The 16,454-nt window shown below is 56.6% G+C and overlaps 5 protein-coding genes across 5 annotated transcripts; 1 reads left to right on the forward strand and 4 right to left on the reverse strand.

Moving 5' to 3' along the window:
* Nucleotides 1-744: 744 nt before the first annotated feature.
* Nucleotides 745-1,939, reverse strand: EX895_004565 (uncharacterized protein; the record flags this gene model as incomplete). The annotated part of the gene is made up of 2 exons (XM_029885159.1): nt 745-1,839; nt 1,931-1,939. The coding sequence occupies 2 exons, from the start codon at nt 1,937-1,939 to the stop codon at nt 745-747; spliced, it is 1,104 nt and encodes a 367-aa protein (XP_029738401.1).
* Nucleotides 1,940-4,446: 2,507 nt separating this feature from the next.
* On the reverse strand, nt 4,447-7,017 carry EX895_004566 (uncharacterized protein; the record flags this gene model as incomplete). Its single annotated transcript, XM_029885160.1, has 1 exon — nt 4,447-7,017. One exon carries the CDS (start codon nt 7,015-7,017, stop codon nt 4,447-4,449), a length of 2,571 nt encoding a protein of 856 aa, XP_029738402.1.
* Nucleotides 7,018-7,976: 959 nt separating this feature from the next.
* EX895_004567 (uncharacterized protein) lies at nt 7,977-12,254 on the forward strand (the record flags this gene model as incomplete). The annotated part of the gene is made up of 1 exon (XM_029885161.1): nt 7,977-12,254. The coding sequence occupies one exon, from the start codon at nt 7,977-7,979 to the stop codon at nt 12,252-12,254; it is 4,278 nt and encodes a 1,425-aa protein (XP_029738403.1).
* A 142-nt stretch (nt 12,255-12,396) lies between these two features.
* EX895_004568 (uncharacterized protein) lies at nt 12,397-14,130 on the reverse strand (the record flags this gene model as incomplete). The annotated part of the gene is made up of 1 exon (XM_029885162.1): nt 12,397-14,130. The coding sequence occupies one exon, from the start codon at nt 14,128-14,130 to the stop codon at nt 12,397-12,399; it is 1,734 nt and encodes a 577-aa protein (XP_029738404.1).
* Nucleotides 14,131-14,592: 462 nt separating this feature from the next.
* Nucleotides 14,593-16,350, reverse strand: EX895_004569 (uncharacterized protein; the record flags this gene model as incomplete). Its single annotated transcript, XM_029885163.1, has 2 exons — nt 14,593-14,865; nt 14,977-16,350. 2 exons carry the CDS (start codon nt 16,348-16,350, stop codon nt 14,593-14,595), a joined length of 1,647 nt encoding a protein of 548 aa, XP_029738405.1.
* Nucleotides 16,351-16,454: the final 104 nt, after the last annotated feature.

Raw genomic sequence — 16,454 nt, forward strand, 5'->3', positions numbered from 1 at the left:
TCACTCGTCCGAACCAGAGTTCGACCGACCTCGTCAGTCTGATCGCACCCACAGTCGCTACCGCGCTGTCCCTTCTGGCAGGCAACGCCTTCGCCAGCTTCTCATCGACGTGCACTGGCCCGACGAGGGTGGCAGTTGCTACATCGATAATGATGAAGAATATCTGCCTCCTGCAGCATGGTCATGCGTGGAGAAATGCCAGAGGTGCTCCAGAAATGGCACTGCTTGTAACTGTCGCTGCATCTTAGCTGGAAAAAGTAAGTAGGATGCTTCGAGAGCTCGACCGCGCTGGCTTGCGCGATATAGTCTACAAGGAGCGTTTCCAGGAGTTCGAGAGGCGGGTCGAGGGGTCACTGTTGGGCGGGCCTAAAGGACAAGCGGCAAAACTACCCGCAAGTCGCTCCTTTCCCTCGAACTGTTCGAGCTTCGATAACCTCACTTCCGCCCGCCGCGAGGTTAGCGGTTTGCCGACTCCAGAGGCGGGCACAACAGCAAGAGCAGAGGATCAGACAAGCTCTTCAACGACGATGATGGTGCGATCGTTTCGGCCATTGACTTAGGTCCATACACTTAGGGTCGGTACATCCCGAAACTCTGCCAGGACGCTGCCCAGTGTGTGCATCGGTGTCGTCTCCCCGTCCCTTTTCACGAGCTCTACAATTCCGCCAGACTAACGAAAGCAAGGACGATCACATTGATATTGCATTCAAGAACAGGATTTTGGTGGCTGAGTATGTACAAGCTCTACTTGCGCTGACCGTAAGCTTTCGTGGCGTACGAGCCTCCCTCGACAATGATGTTTGCGGGAGTTTGCTGCTTGCCACTGAAGTAGTTCGAGAGGATCTCCTTGACACCAGCGGCGTATCGCTCCTGAGCATCGATGGAGGTACCAGAAATATGAGGAGTCATTGCCACACCGGCCTTACCATGTTTGTAAGGAATACCGTTGTGATTGGCACTCATGTGGAACCAGGGGTGGTCGGCCGCGGGAGGTTGTTGGTTTGTGACGTCACCTCCGTAGCCTCGAAGATGGCCGCTCTTGAGAGCGGCGGCGATATCCTCAGCGTTGACGATGGCACCACGAGCGGTGTTGACAATCCAAGCGCCCTTCTTCATCCAGCTGATCTTCTCAGCGTCGATGAGACCCTTAGTACCTTCGTAAAGGGGGCAGTTGATGGTGAGGACGTCGAGCTCCGACAGGAATTGCTTGAGGTCCTCGACGCGGACGGCGCCGGTCTCCTTCTCGAGGGTCTCGTTGCGCTGGTAGTCGTAGTAGGTGAGCTTGGCGCAGTCGAAGGGCTTCAATCGCTGCAAGATACGGGTGCCGATGCGGCCGGATCCGAGTGTACCGACGACCTTGTTTTCGAGATCGTAAGATTCACGAGCGACCTCGGCGACGTTCCAGTCACCCTCGAGGTACTGACGGTTGGCGGGGACGAAGTTGCGGACGAGCACAAGGATGGTCATGACGGCGTGTTCAGCAACCGAGACGACGTTGGAGCCTGTGACCTCGTAGACCGAGATCTTCTTCTGGTTGGCAACATCAAGGTCAACGTGGTCGGAACCAACACCGGCGGTGATGCAGCACTTGAGGTTCTTGGCGGACTCGAGCACCTCTTTGGTGAGGTAGGCGGGGTGGAAGGGGGTGGTGATGACGATCTCGGCGTCCTTGACGTGCTTGCGGAACTCGGAGTCGGGCGAGTCTTTGTCGGCGGTGACGATGAGCTCGTGGCCCTGTTCCTTGAGCCAGTCGGCAATGCCAAGCTTGTTTTCGACAGTGCCGAGCAGACGAGGCTGCGCGTCACCGTACTTGCCGGCAGTGTAGAGGACAGCAAGAATCTGCAGCACAGCAACGTGTGAATGTCATGAAAACATGTCGTCAGTCTCGGGGCCTTCGAGGGTCATGTCGCGAGCCTGCTTGCACACTTACCTTGACCATGTTGGGCTTTGTAGTGGAGAAGAAACGAGAAGAGGGTGTGAGATGGGGGAGAGTGGTACGAAGAATGGAACCTCGAGCAAACATGGCGCAGTTATATATCTTGTCGAGGACTGTGACGGGAGAGGCAAAGTCGGGTTGGCCGAGAGATAAAAAGCGTCAGTCAAGTCCAGGCAGCTAGGCAGCATCGCTACACCACAGCATCAGTCAAAGCGTCCTAGCTCGAAAGTCCGAGGCAAAGGCTAAAGCGAGCCTTCCGGAGACAACCTCTCTGATCAGTCATGGTCTGTGCATGCAAAGCGAGCAAAAGGAGAGGCCGAAAACAAGCTGTGCAAGGACAGCGCTGGCGCAGGGAGCTTGGCTGTGATGGGCGCGGGTCCGGTCCTGACTGCAAAAGCACCAAAAAGTGCGGGGAAGCGCACGCAGCGAAAAATGACAGCTGCAGAAAGAAAAGGGCCATCGGCGCAAAGCGGTTGAGGAGAGAGCAGCCGAGGTGGAGGCGAGAATTGCCCGGTGGTAGGGCACAAAACCAGTCAAGTCGCTGTTTCGGACGGTGCGGCCGATGCCCGAACATGACATGTTTTACGCTCACTCATGGAAAGCGGATAGGCCCTTGAGTCACTCGCCGACCATCGGAGCGCTGAATGGAAGCGTGGCGCTGCAGCATCGAAGCCAAGACGAAGCGTGCGGTAGAACGGGGAAATCACGGATAGTCACCGTCACGATCACCGTCCGTTCTTTGCAGCCTTCCGCGCTCATAACTTGTGTTGCCAGGTCACAACGGTGTCCGTGCTCCTCTGCTCCCACACTGTGACGAAGCAACAGCGATGCGAGACAAGACAGAAGGTCCCAAGAAGGCCGCTCATCTGCCGAGGAAGATGGTCTAATTGACCGACACTTCTGCCTGCTCTTCCTGTCGCTGACGTGAGGAGCAGCCAACGAGGTTGGCAACAGTGGATCCACTACAGAATTGCAACAGCTGGTGACGCGACAAAGCTGGCAGTAACTGCATGTGCAAAACTGCGAGAAAAGAAGACCGCTCCGAAACCCAGGGCAGCGTGCCTTCTGCGGCTCTTGGATCCCGTAGAAGAAAAAGGCAAGCTCCTGGCCTCGAATGGCAGCATCGGACCACTTCGGGCGAATGCCCGCTTGCATCGAAGGCGGAATGTACCGCCTTGAACCCTGAAGTCCCCGCAGTGTCTTGTAGGGTCGAACACAACAGCTGCGAACTTACTCACCTTGATGAAGTGTGCGCAGGCAGGGGGCAGTGCTTAAACGGAAAAGGCTGGAACGGTCACGGAGGCAAGGGCGATGCGGAGTGGGTGTCGAGAGCGAACAGGGCCGATTGTCGTCGTCAAAGCCTGGCCTCATATACCTTCACAACTGGGATTCCATCGGTCAGTAGGAAGCGTCTTTGCTTCGAATAGTTGTAGCTCTTCTCAGGGCGATCGTCTGCGATTGCTGTGCCGGCCATGGTGACAGCACGTCAGTCATCGTCGCTGCCCAGGACCTCGTTCTTTCTGGCCGTATCAAGCGGATCGCATGACAACATATTGTCTAAGCGAGGGCCGTCAACGGGGGTCTGAGATATCGGCAATGCGCGCACGGGCACATGGATGTCTGACGATTTCTCGTCCTGTAACTATGACTTCAACCATGACTGAGACTGACCTGTTTCGTTTGATGCAAAGTCATCGATCTTATCTTGTCTTAATCGACGCTGATTCGCGAGCTGACAAGAAGCTTCTCTTCATGAAGTTTGAGGTTATAGGGGGTAGGCTTTCGTGGTGAAGCTATAGCACAAAACATCGGCGATATAAAAGATCATCGGCGATCTCGATCCGCATCAACACGCGCAATTGCTTCATCGCGCAGGATTTCAAGGGGAATTTCTGAAGCTCTCTTGAGGGTCCAAGGCTTCCGCTAAACAGTTGTTCAACCGATGTGACTTCGAGAGAGAGTCTTCGTGTTACTTCCATCTACTCGTCCGTCACTCTACGATCTTCCGCAAATCCTCCGGAACTCGATAACACACAACGTATCGCAATGGCCACAACAAGTAAGCCAACTCCATCCGTCATTCGGCCAGGAAAAGCACCCGAGGGTCCACCGGGTTGGGAAGAACGAAGAGTCGAAAAGCAGATCGAGGCCGAACAAGCTCAAGAGAAACGCAATCATCACCGTGAAAACTCTACTGGTATGGCAGGCATTAAGGAAAAAGTGCACAAGATTGGCGAAAAGATGCATCTCGTCGAGCCAAAAGATCCTGCACAGAGAAGCGCGGCACAGCTTCAGGACGCCTCGACGATGCCCGAGCAAGCTCCGATGCAACAGTAGACCCTCCAACTTCATAAATGAAGCTCGAGCATCACTCGCCTAATTGCACGAACGATGGACACTCACTGCCTCGCTCTTCGTGGCTCAACCACGCATTGTAATTCTATGTTTCCATGTTACCACACAACTACTCTCTGAAAACGTGATGCTCCCGGACAAATCTTTGCGCATCGCTATTGACGGTAGATGGCATCGGATGTGACGGCGACATCTCGAATCTGCTCCACATCGTGTACCCTGAGAATATCGGCACCAGCCGCGATAGCAGCAGTGCATGCCGCAGCAGTGGCGTAGAGACGCTCTTTCGGATCCTGCTTGCCCGTGATGTTACCAAGGAACTTCTTGCGCGACACGCCAACCAAGGTCGGAAAAGAGACGAGCGAGCAGCAGGGCCTGGTGATGGAATCTTGGATCGACTCGGAACCTCCCTTTGCGGCGGCAGAAAGGCCGGAAGAGATCAAGTCGAGTGTAGAGCGATCGAGAGCTGGGGTTGCTGTGCCCGAGTAAGCAACTCCTCTGCCCTTGGTCGATTTGGCTACGGACTCGGCTAGCGTGAGCCTCGATAGATCGCGTAGAAGCGATAAATTGCCAGCACTGTCCTTGGCAAAGCCGATGCCCGGGTCGAGGACGATGTTCCATCTTCGAACGCCGGCCCTGAGTGCGCGGTCGAGACGCACCTCGAGCTCTGCGCGCACGCCGGCTACGACATCGCCGCCTTCGTACGTGACGAGGCCGTTCATGGTCTTGCTATCGCCGCGCATATGCATGAGGATGTACGGACACTTCCACTTTTTCGCTACGTCGAGGATGGCCGGCTCACGCTCGCCTCCCGAGACGTCGTTGATCATATCGGCGCCAGCGGACAGGGCGGCTTGTGCGACAGAGGCTCGGAAAGTGTCGACCGAGATGGGCGTCTCGATCCCTGCAGCGCGAAGGGCTTTGATGACCGATACGACACGCCGTGTTTCTTCGTCTGCGTCTACTTCTCCTGCATTGGGAGCTGTGCTCATCCCGCCAACGTCAATGACGTCGGCACCCTGCTCAGCCATAGCTCTTGCGGAGGTCACCGCATCCACAGCGACGAGATTGTCGCCGGCATCCGAGAACGAGTCGGGTGTGGCGTTGATGATGCCCATGATGAACGTCTTGGAGCCCCATGTCCACGTCTTGGTGTCATGGGATGGACTGCTCGACCGCGTGCTGGGCGACGGGACGGGCAGTACCTTTCGGATGCCGCTTGGCTCGTAGTCAGGTGCCTTTTGTAGCATAACGAGGAGCTGCGACATTGTCCGAGAATAGGTGGGATGCTCAAAGTCGGGCAGGATATCTTTGAGGGGCTCGAGGACGAACTCGCGCTCCTTGATGCCTGGATGTGGGACGACAAGCCGTGGGGCATCATTGATCTCGAGATGATCGTAGAGCAGAATATCAAGGTCGACCGACCGTGGTCCTTTGTCCGGCACACCTGTCTTATCGCGGCCGAGTTGGACCTCGATGTATTGTGTAAGGGAGAGCAAGTCGTGGGGACTCAGCTTCGTAGCGATGCGACACGCGGCGTTGAGGAATTTGGGTTGATCAAGCAAGTACATAGGCGCAGTTTCGTAGAGGAAGCTGGTATCGACGAGGACGCAATCTTTGGCTGTACTGAGTGCCTCTACTGCTGCTTCGATGTTGGCCGCTCGGTCACCGACGTTGGAGCCAAGGGCAATAGCGGCGACGTGCCAGCCTTGCTTGAAGGAAGAGGTAGCCTTGTTGACTCCATAAGCGGAATGCGGTGTCGTCGATCCGTTCGTGGGAGAGATAGGAATCCCGGCCGGATCTGCGACGTCGCTTGAAGATTTTTGTGCACGGAGCTGCTGTTCTTCTTGCAAAGCCTCTTGCTCAAAAAACTGGCGAGTCCGCTCCACCTCGACGCCGGCACTATCGGCGTACATGATAGCGCTTGGCTTGTCAACGCTGACACGGACCTTTTCGACCTTGTTGTGAACGACGGCGACTCTTGCGATCGAAGTGGCGAGACTCTCGACAGTTTTGTACGAGCTGGCTGCCACATACTCGGAAATGCTGCGCACGATTGTGCGGTAATTGTGCTGCTTGTTTACTACATCGACGACGCCAGCGGTGGAGTTGTGCGCCTCCTTAGCGCGAGAGAGGCCGGAATAGACAACGAGGTTGAGCTTGACATTCTGCTTGTCCTCTCGTTCCCAAGGGTTGACGCCGACGATGGTGTTGATGATGAGATCGCGCACGATGACCTTGTCGTCTAGAGCGAGTGTCGAGGAAGGCGACAGTCTGAGCTCGTCCAGGTGCTGGACAGGATCGACGTTGGAGGGGATGGGGTGAACGTCTCCAAGCATGTAATCGGTGGGGGTGCGGACGATTTGAACGCCGGCAGAGGCAGCATGCAGGAGGGAGCGTGGTTTTTCGACGTTCAAAGTGACTTTGGGTGCATGGAGGATGAAAATGCAGACTTTGGCGAGGCCTTCGGCGAGTGCCTCGAGGCTTCGATAGCGATGGTTGGCGCAGTGTGCTTCGAGTTGCTTGACGAGGACACCGTAATGGATACTATGCGGCAGATGATCCGATTTGCCAGCCATCGAGACGTCGGTGTGAACGCGAGCATCGATGGTGACGGGCTGAGCTTGGACGCGTTCCCAGTTATCGACGCCGACAATCATTCGCACTTGGAGCTTCTTGACGACAATGATATCAGGAAGCGCTAGCGGCGCTTGCTGTGTGGACATTGTAGAGTATCGATTGCTCGGATGACTCCGATAGGTGACGCCGTGGGAAGGTGGATGCCGGTGCGACGAGTGGACCGTGGGAAGCGTCGACGCAAGAGCCGCTCTGGGAACGGTCCGGCAGACGGCGAAGAGGTTGCGAACAATCAGTGCTGTGTTTGCTTGGGTGCGCATGCCATCACTGTGGCTTCGAGGGAATGCTTGGGTCGCAACGCAAAGAGCTGAAGCGATGGTTACCTTCTGAACAGCTTCGTTCGTTCCGTCTTGTCCAGAACCGTGCACCAGAGCAAATGCGAATGACTCCATTGGAAGCTCTAATTTTAGGGTCCTCGTTTTCGTCAGCGCTTTTCCTGCCTTTGGCTTTTTTGGTTTTTTTTTTTTTTTTGCCCTGTGCTTACCTTTTTTTTGCTTTGTGCTTACCACTTTCGCCATCTGCAGCTGAAAGTAAAAACGCTCGGAAAACAAGGGTCCCGCTTCGGTTTTTGGGAGTTGGAATGGAAGGAAAAATGGAGGGGTACCAGCTGGCTTTGCGGATGGCGACTGAGCGCAGCTGCACGTTAATTTTGCGGGTGTGCAAAGCTCAGCCAACGGCGCAGCTCTTGGAGCCCACCCGGACCGATAGAGTTCATACCACCACTTTTCTCCTCAGGAGTTAACGACGTCGACTGCATCATTACAACATCACACCACTTGCAAGGACAGCGAGTCGAGGAACGTGCTACTTTGCCCACCATTGGTCTCACTTCGTCCCGACACGATACAACACCGCAACGCTATCGGACTGCTTGGGCAAGTCTGATCCTCGCATCGCAGGAACTCGCTCAAACGATATGAAGGAAACTACCAGTTGGTTGTCCTCCTTGTTGCTTATCGAGCTCTTGCCTCACTGATGCCTCCGTAGAAATCTTGTTCCATCGTACTAGATCGTCTCGCGCAGGCCGAGCTGCATCCAGCCCGCCATCATGCCATTCCAACGCTCCAACAGCACGGCTTCCACGCAGCTTCTGTCAGCACCGACACATGAGCTCGGAACATCCAGCTTCTCGTCGCTCCCACCGGTCATCGCGACCAAGTCAGCCCTTGCTGAGTCATCTTCCAAGGCGCGTCACAATCCGCAAGCTGCAGCGACCACCTCTGCGCGCAAACAGCACCACGTCTCGTTCAAGGAAGATGCGGAGCCTCCGGCACAAAACACAAGACATCGTGGCCGCAATCATCGCGCATCCAACGCCAGCTCTCGTCCAGACGCGTCCGATCTGAAGGACAAAGCGTCAGAGCATGGCAGCTCCCGGCACTCGGCCTCGCGTGCGTCCTCGCGTCAGAGCCGCCGCGACGCCAGCGAACACGAATCTTCCAGATCGATTGCCGGCGACAGCGCTGCTAGCGCTTCGTCTCGCCACCGCAGATCTCGCCATCGTCGCGACCGACGCTCCGAGCGCTCGCAGCAGTCTCAGACTGAGCACACACCCAAATCGAATCCTGAAGACTCGGCAGCCCCGTCAGGATCTCGAGGTGCGGCTTCCTCTCGATCAGAGGCGTCCACTTCTCCATGCAAAAGGGATGCGAGGTCAAAGGACGATATTATCTCAGGAAAGCGCAGCAGACAGCATTCCACGCAGGCAATCCTTCCGGATCTGCGCAATCACGAAGCTTCGCGGTCTGAGGCGGGAGCCCGCTCTCACCATTCGTCGTCAAGCCGCCGAGATCGATTTGCTGTATCTCAAGATGCTCGAAGCATGCCGGGAGAGTCTTCGACCAGTCGCTCTGGTCGCCAGCTGTTTGATCCGAGACGCGACGATCCGGTCAAATTTGCTACGCAGCAGAGAAGCCAAGTCGATGCTCGCTCCGCGTCTGGCGCTCCTTCTCCTCGCCTTCCTTCAGCGTCCTCCTCTCAGCCCCAGATTTTGATGCGTAGAGATCCTTCCAGCACCTCGAGCGGCAGCCACCTCGGTAGGAGCCCAATCATCAAGCCGTCCGTCTCCGACATTCCCTTCACGCCCATCATCGATGCATCCGATCCCAGAGCTCTCCAAGCGCATGTGGTCGAGGTCAAAAAGGTGTACCGATCCCTCTCGTCCATGGAGGCCACTCTGCAAGACGTGCACGAGGCCGAGGTCGAGAAAGCGCGCCTTGACATGGCTGACTATACCCCACCAGATCTGCGCGATCGCTTCTACTGGATCACCCTGATCAGCAAACATCGTCAGCTGGCAGAGCTACACTCTTCTTTTCTCGAGATGACTTGTCGATCCGAGTTCCCACGTGAGCTCCAGGAGCTGGCCGAAGTCCGCAACATGCCGTCGCGCTTATGGCAGACAGCCTTCCATCTCATGCTCGAGAGCCTCCGAACGAGCCTCTCTTCGAATCACCATCTGCAAAGCAATCAGCGTAGGGCTGAACTGCTGGACCATCTCACCGAGTTCATCTACTATGCCTATTCCTTCTATTCCGCCTTGCAGGAGTCTGAACGGTACAAGAACTTGCGCAGAGCCTGGATCGAAAGCCTCGGTGATCTCTCCCGCTACCGAATGGCAGTGGCTAGTTTGGCATCCACCATAGATGGTGGGGGCGACGAGATTCGCAACAAGCAAAGCGACGCTCGTTGCTCCGCTTCACCCGTCGCTGCACGCATCGATGATGACGACAATGACGCCGAAGAGCACGATGATTGCTCCGCCCTCAATGACATCTTGGCCGACGAAGACGATGAAGGTGACGAACTTGACCCACGCCCTCCTCACCATCACCGAGAGGCAGGCGCGTCATCTCGCAATCGGATGGATGCAAATCCTGCAAACGAGATCGACAAGGCAAGCATTGGCAGCGCCGCACTAGGCGACTGGGAGTGTACCGAGAAAGAGACGTGGCGCCAGACAGCCAAGGGCTGGTATGCTATGGGCATCACAGAAACCCCCAACATCGGAAGGCTCCATCATCACCTTGGAGTGCTCAGCCGAGGTGATCACGATCTGAGGGCTCTCTACCATCTCTCCAAAAGCCTCATCGCCGCCAAGCCCTTTGCGTCGGCTAGAGACAGTATTTTCACTCTGTTTGATCAGGCGAGACAGGCTCGTCGCTTGCGCCGCGACAGCTCTATCGAAGAGCTTTTCCTCTACCTGCACGGCATCCTCATCACTCGTGTTCAACTGGACGACTTTGAACCAGTATTTGATCGGCTCATGGCCAGACTCACCAGGCTTGTCGAGCAGAAAGGGCCGGCAGGTCTGCCTCAATCCGTCTGGATCATGATGGCTGTTGTCAACGTTGCAGGGCTGTTCCAGTACGGGGTTGAAGATTCGGTTCTTGCCGATCTTCTGCTGCAACAAGCCGGAAAGTCGGGCGGGCGGTCGAATCGGACGGCGCGGTCAAAGGCGAGCACGCCGACTGCCATCCTTGTTAGCTTGAACCCAGCCAAGACGGACGACAACCTTCTCAGCGAGCTGCCAAGGGACGCCGAGTGGGACGATCCAAGCGACGACGAGTCGGACGCCGGCGAAGAGATCCAGGTCATCTCTTTAGAGGCCAAGAGCGGCAACGACGAGCAAGAGGCAGCGGATGAGTTGCCCAGCACTCTCGAGCAGGCCGCCACGCTCTCCTTTTCCATGCTATCGCTTACCTTTGACCTCTCGAGCGAAGATGCACCCTTTCGATCCAATCCTTACAACACCACCATCAGCACGTTCCTCGTGTCGCTTTGTCAGTCCAAGAAGGCTTTCAGGATGCTCGAGCGCTTCGTACCATGGAATGCGTGGTTGCAGAGCGTCGAAAGGTCGGTCTCTCTGACAGAGCGCAACTGGCCCAAGTGTCTATCGAGCCCGTACATTACAGCACAACTGCTGCTTCCCGAGGACTTTTGCCTGCGCGGTATCCTAGGCCTATCACGCCACCTTTACGATCGAAACCTTTGGCGCAATGCAACCAATGACGGTGCCGTCGCAGCACCACAGGGGTTCGACAACGAGGTGGAGGTACTGGACGCCGACGATGCAGAGCTCTATACGAGGACAGAGTCGGCCTGGCGCATCGCGGCCTCTCGCAGAAAAGACGGATCCGACGGTCTCCTTTCCTTGGATTCAGTTCGAAGCTATCGTCTGGCTTTCGTCGCTCGAAAGTTAGCCAAGGCCGCCCGTGGCTTTGATCTTGACACCAAGACCTCCGTGCTGTCTCTCTCAAGGATGTTGCTTGCTCGCCTAAGGCGACGAAAGATGGAGGACGAACAGCGACAGCTTGAGCTTCGTATTCAGGAGCTTTCGTTCCGATCTCCCGCTGCGATAGCCATTCTAGCGCGAGAGCAAGAACAGCGCGATGATCTGGACTCAGATGACGATTTCGATAGTGACTGGGATTCGGATCCCGAGGGCCCTCGTCCTGAGTCCGCTCATTCCACGACGCTGGCAGCATTCGCAGGAAACCATAGCGAAGATCTGATCGACGAGATACAATCTCTCCACGCTCGAAGCTGCTATCTCAAGGACGTGCTCAAGAACCTCGGCCAGAAGCTTTCCTCGGCTCCTTCCAAGACAGGCAGAGGGAACGAGCAAGCAGTCAGAAAGAAGGGCGCTGTGGTCCAGCCCAATGCATGCGACGATGTGACTCCGGGGTACACTGTCCTCGTTGTCGACACCAACATCATTGTCACGCCGGGCGAAGTGATAGCGCAACTCATCCAATCGCGACGTTGGACAGTCATCGTCCCCTTAGCAGTCATCACAGAGCTTGACGGCCTGCGCAGGAACGACAACGAGCTTGGCAAGGAAGCGGAGCGCGCAATCCAGTTCCTAGAGTCTCGCATCAAGACCCACTCCAAGTACGTCAAGGTACAGACGAGCCGTGGCAACTACCTGAACGATCTCTCGTGCCGCTCCGAAGAAATTGATTTTACCTGGCAAGGTTCGGGAGCAACCGGCGCAGCAGGAGGAGGAGGAGCAGCAGCAGCAGGTGCGACACCGGACGGCTCGCCGCGACTTGAAGCCGCCAACGCAGGCGAGACGAAGTCCGTCGCCGCGCGGAACGTCGACGAGGTCATCCTGCGCATCCTCGCTTGGCAGAGGGACAACTTTGTCGATCGCCGCAATCTGCTGCAGGTCGGTGGCGGTGACGGCGGAGCGAAGCCGTCGGTGTCAGCGCACAAGAGCGTGCTGTTGACGTTGGATCGCAATCTGCGCATCAAGGCCAAAAGCCGCGGTCTGCCAAGCCTGGATGCGAAGGGCGCTGCGAGTCTCATTGATCTTGCGTCGTGATGTTTGTCACCTTGCCAGAGATTCGGTCTCGTTGTTCTCACTCATTCAGACAAACCGTTTTGCTGATGCGAAGACTGTATTGCGTGCCAAATGTGTGCATGAGCCACAGTGAAAGTGGAACAGCTCCTGAAACCGCTGCTTCTCAACCCATCTTGAAATGGAACTGCTGACCACCTGGGAAGCCGCCACCAGGGAATCCACCAAACGCCCCGCCCTGTTGCTGGAAGAACATATCAAACGGATGTGCACCCTGGGCAAAGGGCTGGCCGTATCCACCCTGCTGCCCACCCATGGGGTCGTTCGGATCATCGCCGGCATCGTACTTCTTGCGAAGATCCTCGTCGCCCAGCACGCCCCAGGCCTCGTTGATCTGGGCCATCTTCTCCTGTGAGCCGCCCTTGTCCGGGTGATTCTCGCGTGCCATCTTCCTGTAGGCCTTTTTGATCGTGGCCAGGTCGTCGGAGCGTTTGACGCCGAGGACCTTGTAGTAGTCCTTGGTCTGGCTGAGTTTCAGGCGTTTCTGGGCGGACTGGAGTTTGGCGTGGATGGCGCGGTCCGTGCGGCCGGAGGCCTCAAAGGCCTTTGAGAGGTCGCGCACGGCTTCTTCGTACTGCTCTTGTTGCAGAGCGAGCTCTGCGCGTGCGAGCGTGGCTTCGACGTTGTCTGGGTCGCGCGCGAGGACGAGCTGGCAGAACGGCATCGCTTTGTCCATGTCGTTGAGCTCGGTGTAGGCTTTGCAGTACATAGTGTGTAGCTCCAGCAGGATGCCCGAGTCCTGGACCGGATCGCCCTTGTATGTGGGAGGGAGCAGCGCCTCATCGTCACCGGGTTGCACCTCGCTCGCCTGCTGAAGAATCTCCTTGATGTCATCCACCACCGTTGGCCCGCCCACCTTGCCGCCCTTGAGCGCCGAGAGCACCGCACGATAGCTCTGCGAGCTGTAGAAATTGCGCGCCTTTTTCAGTGCCTTCTCCAACGCCTTGATCTTCCGATGCATCTTGGCACACGCCTTGTTATCCGGATCCGAATGCAGACACGCCTTGAGGTGCTGCAGTCCCACATCGCGCGTCGCTGACCCGGGCTCGCTTACCAAAAAGTAGGAGAGCACCGCAAGTCGGCGTAGCAGGAAGGGATTGGGTGAAAGGTGAACGACACGTGTCCAGTCGGCCATGGCGTCCTCGATGCTGCCCTTCATTGTCTGACAGCGGGCACGGACAAGTCGTGTCTCGATGTGCGAGGGTGAGATCTTGAGCACTTCGCCAGCGAGGTGGATGCAGTGGTCTACTTTGGTCAAGTCGAGCTCCTTCCCTTTACCCTTGCTTCTAGCTTTTTGTGCCTTGTCCAGCTCCTTGCCAAGCTGGTTCAATGACTTGAGCGACGTCTCGACGAGCGTGAGCTTCGAACGAACGCTGCTGGCTTCCGCCGAGCTCGACTGTGCAGCGCCCTTTTCCGCTCGGACCGAGTCGTAGCTCTTGAGCGCTTTCTTGGCCTTGTCGTAGTCGCCTTCCTTCAGGTAAACCTTAGCCTGTTGCAGGTATGCCTTGTCGAACTTGGGGTTGAGCTCGAGCAAGCTCTGGTAGTCTTGCAGCGCGGCAGACGTACGACCAAGCGAGAGCTGTGCGGTCGCCCTTCTGTAGTACGTCAGCCACGACGAGGGATCCGCCTGCAGTGCGAGGTCGAACGAGGACAGTGCATCCTGGTATCGACGGGACTGGAGAGCAGCATTGGCCTGGGTGAGGTGTTCGTTGGCCAAGACTGGGTCGCTGGCGGCTGCAGATGCGTCTGCTCGCACCAGGACGCCGGACGACGAGATGCCGAGTGCAAGACAGAGGGTCCAAGAAAGCGCCAGCAGCGATGGCAGCAGCTTGGTCTTCATTGTCAATGCTGTCTAGGCGCGCTGAAAGCGCTCTGTCTGTAAAAGACGATGATCAGTGCCCGTGCCGCCCTCTGCAAGCGGTGGCGAGCGAGCTTTCACGGATTCGGAATGAAGCAGCTATGCGCTGAGAGTGGCGATATGACCAGCTAAGCACTGTCCCAAGCAGACGGCTGTGCTGAGTGAAGTGATGCGAGTGGATGGAGGATGGGGGAGGGGAGGGGGAGGGGGAGTGGAAGTGTGTTTGACAAGTTGTTGCACAGAAGCTTCCAGCTCAATTAGATATGCATGCGGCCTAGAACGCCCAAAGTTGCCGACCGTATCGGTTTCTGCCAACGTGGAAGCTCCACGCGGGGTTAGTCCTTTCGTGCGATAAAATTGCTTCTAGGTAATTTGTTAGACTATATATTGCAACAATTTCAGATTTAGCGTTGGACAGCGGTTCAGTCTGAACCGGACCTGGCTTCATATGAGCAATCCCCACCGAGCCAGACTAGCCACCATGATGGCGAGACCGAACAGCAGAGATGCATACGTGGTTGTCGCGAATCCAAGATATGGTAGCGAGGTGGCCCAGAGCGAGGAGACGATGGTGTGCAGAACGACGAGAACCACAAATGTGATGCCGTATCCGTCCAAGGCGGGTAAGAGGTGAAAATGCCGAGAGAGGTCGAAACGATCGTGCGAAAGGTGTCCAAGGGCGCCCTGTGCATGTGTGAACGAGGCCGACAGGAGCAGCTGCAAGGAAACGAAAGGAAGTGTACAAAGAGACAAGGAAGCGGTAAATATTGGTCAGTTGATCTGCACGTGCAAGCGACAGTGTCGATTGGCGAGGTTGGAAGTACTTACGCTACTACCGATGCTCCAAAGCATCGCATCGATCCGCCACAATGCACAAAGCGCGACTGGAATCTCGGGTAACGGCACACCCAATACCGCTTCGACTTCGGACCGCTCTTTCGCGATCAAGAAACGTTCGACTTCCTCCTCCAATTCCTGATCCAGAAGCGAGACTGTAGTGTCGGAGAAGCTCGACCCGCTTGCTGCCGAGCTCTCCTCGTTGTCATCGTCGTCTGTGACAGCATCACTGAGACTACCATTCTCGATGGCCTCCTCCAGCGACCCCATCGCACCATAGCCCTGTTGTCGCGACGTTGCCGAAGCATCGTTCAGGGGTTCCACTAGACGCTGACGTGCTTGTTCCAGCGCGCGAGAGGCAGACATGCGCCTTGCTTTGCCGCTACCACGTTCGGGTGTCGGTGCTGCATCGCCGCTGTTCCCTGGATGACCCGAGAGAAGGCTGAAACCTGACTGGCCCGCAGTTGCTCGTCCTTGCTGTTGCGAAGCGTCTGCATCAACAGAAAACGCACTCGAGTCGTCCTCCACATCAGCAGGCTTGTACAATGCGACTTGGTGCAGGATCTGGAAGGCACCGAATCCATACTCGGCCAGCGCCCAAGCAATGGAAGACCAAGCCGCCACAAAGAAGCGGGGATCACGGAAGCTAAGTCGCCAAGCCCAGTCTGGTTCGCTGCTTGCAGACGCAGGTGGCTGTGCCGTGAGAAGCAGCCCATCTGGACGATGCGAGAATCGTTCCTGGATCGGATACAGGTAGAGAGCGGTAACGAGGATACAGCAGGCCCAGTAGAACGACAGGACGCGCAGGGATTCGGCAACCAAGGCTTGCATGGCGATGGCAACCGTGACAATGGCGCTGTCCTTGCCTGTTCCATGCTCGTTTGTGGGCAGCTGGAAGCGTGGCGAGCGCGATAGGATCGAGAGCGACGACGAAAAGAGTCGGGGTATAAGTCGATCTGCAAACGCAAGACACGCTTTACGGCTGGTATACGACGCAAGCCAGCCGACCAGGCCGAGTGCCAGCGTGGATGCGAGCAGCTGTCCGTCGAGAATGCGTCGGCATTGGCCCTTGTGGTATTCGGAATGCGTGGGGTGCAGATTTCCGAAGGAGACGCTTAGTTGACTGTCATCTTCCAGATGGCATAGCTCGCGTGTTTGAAGAGTGCCCAAGAGCGCTGCAGTCAGGATCACGAGGGTCGGTACTAGCGCGAGTACATGGTAGAAGAAAAACTTGCGGTAAGAAGACTGTAAGACGCGCCTGGATTGTACGATCTCCTCGAAGGGCATAGAAACGGAGGAGGAAGAGTAGTCGGTTTCGTCGACCTGCGACTCGGGCCGTGGCTGACCCTTGTGTGGTGTCGACATGATCGGGCGAGTATTTAAACGGTCGCCGAGTGAGGCGCCTGATGCCTTTCGCAATCTTGCTCAGCGAAGAGCCATGAGCAGTGTTGCTGTGATGATGGTTGACG

This window comes from Sporisorium graminicola, chromosome SGRAM_4 (assembly GCF_005498985.1).
Source record: "Sporisorium graminicola strain CBS 10092 chromosome SGRAM_4, whole genome shotgun sequence".
Classification (NCBI taxonomy): Eukaryota; Fungi; Basidiomycota; class Ustilaginomycetes; order Ustilaginales; family Ustilaginaceae; genus Sporisorium; species Sporisorium graminicola.